This window comes from Glycine soja, chromosome 7 (genome assembly GCF_004193775.1).
Source record: "Glycine soja cultivar W05 chromosome 7, ASM419377v2, whole genome shotgun sequence".
NCBI classification, from domain to species: Eukaryota; Viridiplantae; Streptophyta; class Magnoliopsida; order Fabales; family Fabaceae; genus Glycine; species Glycine soja.
Window position 1 is genome coordinate 33549275 of NC_041008.1, and position 3424 is coordinate 33552698.

The 3424-nt window shown below is 31.0% G+C and overlaps 1 protein-coding gene across 1 annotated transcript; it reads left to right on the top strand.

Annotated features, from left to right (window-relative positions):
- The first annotated feature begins 394 nt into the window (after positions 1 to 394).
- On the top strand, positions 395 to 3194 carry LOC114419334 (probable transmembrane ascorbate ferrireductase 3). The gene is made up of 4 exons (XM_028384990.1): positions 395 to 582; positions 1869 to 1917; positions 2105 to 2304; positions 2821 to 3194. The coding sequence occupies exons 1-4, from the start codon at positions 451 to 453 to the stop codon at positions 3079 to 3081; spliced, it is 642 nt and encodes a 213-aa protein (XP_028240791.1). The 5' UTR covers positions 395 to 450; the 3' UTR covers positions 3082 to 3194.
- The last annotated feature ends 230 nt before the right edge of the window (positions 3195 to 3424 follow it).

Here is a 3424-nt window from a genome sequence, read left to right on the forward strand (position 1 = left end):
TGATATTGGTAGCTATTCTTTGTGCGCATAGTGACGTGATTGGATTATAAACGGGACCCATTACCTCTATGCTTTTCTTTTTCTCCTTTCTATTCAAGTAAGTTTCATAACAACTCAACCTTTAAATGGACATACTCTTATATTCAAATATTCCATTATTATTGTTGAACCTCAAAATGTGGCCACATTGAAACTCATAATTGGGTTAATTGGATTCGGTATGGGTCCCGTTTATAAAAACTACTAGAGGTAAGAATATATGCCTATGTACAAATAGAATTAAGATGCTTGCCAAAGTCCCAAGTTTCTTTATTCAAAATTCCAAAACTAAGAACACAAGCAATGATCCCTTTGTTCACCTCATTTAAAAAAGAAACAAAAAAAAAAAATCATCAAAGGGTATAAGACCGAGTCACTAGTCTCTCTTCCATTCCATGAAACTGTGACACGATGAGTCCCTTGGGTATCTCAGGTTTGGCTCATTTGTTTGGCATCTTAGCCTTCATCCTCTTGCTCGTTTGGTTGTTGCATTACCGTGAAGGAATTGACTATGATTCAGACAATGGATTTCGCGTCTTCAATGTAATATTGTTTCCTCTCCTCCCCCTCCCCCCATTTTTCTTCATTTGCTTCTGTTTTATAAATTAGATTACATGAGTTAGAGAGTATGATTCTTTGAATTAGAATTTTCAATATTATTATTTTGACTCTTTTAGAGGCTTATTTCACACATTACTCCAACAACTAGCCAAACTTTTTCTCTCGATTATTTCAAATTATTCACCTTTTATCCCTCTTAATATACTTAGTTTTCTCACTATTTATCTCTTTCAATTTACCGTATTTTATTTCATCTTGAAATTAAATTTTAATATTTTTTTAAAAAAAATTGTCAATAGTTAAAAATAGTCTTATATTACAAGATTAAGCTGTTCATTATAAATTTAAATTATAATTTATAATTAAAAATATCTATTTGTATCAAAATATAAGCATTCAAGGAAAGAGATACTAGAATCCTAGTTGTATCCATTTCATCAGACGGTCGATATTTTAAAGTATTTTTATGTTGAACTCACCCAAATGATTTATGAACTATCAAATGTTCATCGGGCGGTTCTTATATCGTTGGACTGCGTGAATGCATGTTTTCTCTGACTTAAAATATTCGGATCCGCTGTCAAATTTTTTTTTTATCGAAAAATATTAGTTTATTAATTTTATTAGAAATATCAGTTGACAAATTGGAAGTTGTGACCTTTTTTTCCTTCTTTATCAATTGGATGAATCTTATATCCCATCTATTACCACATAAAGGGAAGGGAAGTAACCATAAATATATGGTGGCGCTTGTGCTCCCACTTATTTTAAAAATTCTTTAGTACCATTATCATTATCATCAGGAATTGAGTCTATAGCATAGAGTAAAAAACAATTGAGTTCAGCAAAAGTTTAAAGTTTGATAGTACATCTTAAGTTATTCTCTGCATATACTCACATATTTAATGTTTGATAGTACATCTTAAGATTGTTTGAGAAGGACATTTGAAGGGGAAAAAATATCTTCAAATATTTTCAAAACTTTAGTCTGTTATATTAATATATGGCAAATACTAATTAAAAGGATAATTTTTTTTATTAAAATGCTAAAAATCTATTTTTTTATAATTTTTAAATATGTTTTCATATGATTTTTAATAATAAAAAAATTTCACTTTTAATTCTTTTTAATTCTTTGACTAATGTCTAGTTAACCAGACCTTTAATCTATTGTACTATTTGTTTCTCTCGTACAATCAGATGTTATCTTGTCTTGTCCCCCTTACATAATTTGCAAGTGGCCCTCATTGTATATATACGTTCTGCAGGCTCACCCTTTATTGATGTACTCGTGCTTCATTTTCCTTGCTGGAGAAGGTATGTGTAATTAACTTAAATATTCCCCTTCTATAGTAGAGCTATGTAAATTCCAAATTGCTACTTCAAATTAGCATGTTATTGCCACGAAAAGCAGCAAAACATTGTGTGAAAATGCAACCACAAATATCATATATATTTAGTTTCTTCACCCTTTGGCTTTTTTTAATTGAATTGAAACATACAGCTATGATGGTATTCCAAACAATACCAAGCGAAAGGAAAGTCAAGAAGTTTGTTCACATGACACTGCATTTGATTGCTATAGTTCTTGGCATTGTTGGTTTGAATGCCGTTTTCAAGTTCCATGATATGCAAAACATTCCCAACGTTTACAGCCTCCATTCATGGATTGGCATTGGCACCTTCTGCTTGTTTGCATTGCAGGTACCCTTACTACAAATCATGCATACATTTATGCCTTCTATTATTTTGGTAGAAAATAGTTTATGGCATGGGAGGTTGTCTCATGACAATGTCATGGGCCAAATTGATGGTTATGATTAGAAGTGTCAAAATAAGTCGATAGTCTGATTTGGTTCGACTCGAAACTCTCAAACACTTCCATTTTGTTTGCTTGACTTGGCATGTTTGCTTGGATGGGTCAGGCCAATTTCACTTATTTTTTTGTTTTGTTTTGAATTATTTTTTAAAAGAAAATTTAATATAAAAACTAATATCAGAACAAATAAGATCAATTATACCTTTTGGGCCTAAATTTTACTGACCTATTAAGTTGGGTCAAATTGGTCCAATTCTATTTAGTTCTCTAATTTTATAGTTCATCTTGATCTGCCCAAGAACTCTGCTTATTTAATCTCAAAAGCCTATTACCTAAGGACTAGCTTGATTACACTTTTGACATAACTTTCTTGATGAGCATTCTCTCATTGTTGTTTGCAGTGGCTTTTTGGTTTCGTTGTGTTCATGCTTCAAGGAGCTTCAGCTACAACAAGAGCTAAAGTGCTACCATGGCACAAAGTTGGTGGTAGAGCACTGTTGTTCATGGCAGTGTGTGCTGCTGAAACAGGATTGATGGAGAAGTCTAGTTTCTTAACAAATTTAAAATTGTTACACGAGAGAGAATCCAATTTAATCAACTTCACGGGTCTTGCGATTCTCTTGTTTGGAGTTTTTGTAAACTTTTCTGTTGGTTTCTCTTAGTTTGCCATAAAATTACTCTCATTCGTGCACTTGATTCCACATCATAAATTGGATTGATTCCACTGTTTATTGATTTTGTAATAAATAAATTATTTGATTCGTGGAATGCTTTATATTGATTTTTCTTCTAAGTTTCTACTAAATTTGTTATTTCATACTTTGGAAATTATTTTATATAACAAATACATCATAAAATTTCAAATATTCAGATAAAAAAATTATAATTTTATAATTTTAAATAAAAAATGACAAGACTAAATTTGAAAAACACAAATTTAGTTAGCTTAAAAATTACTTAGGGGAGGGGTATAGATATAATCGCATACAAACCAAATTAGAGAGG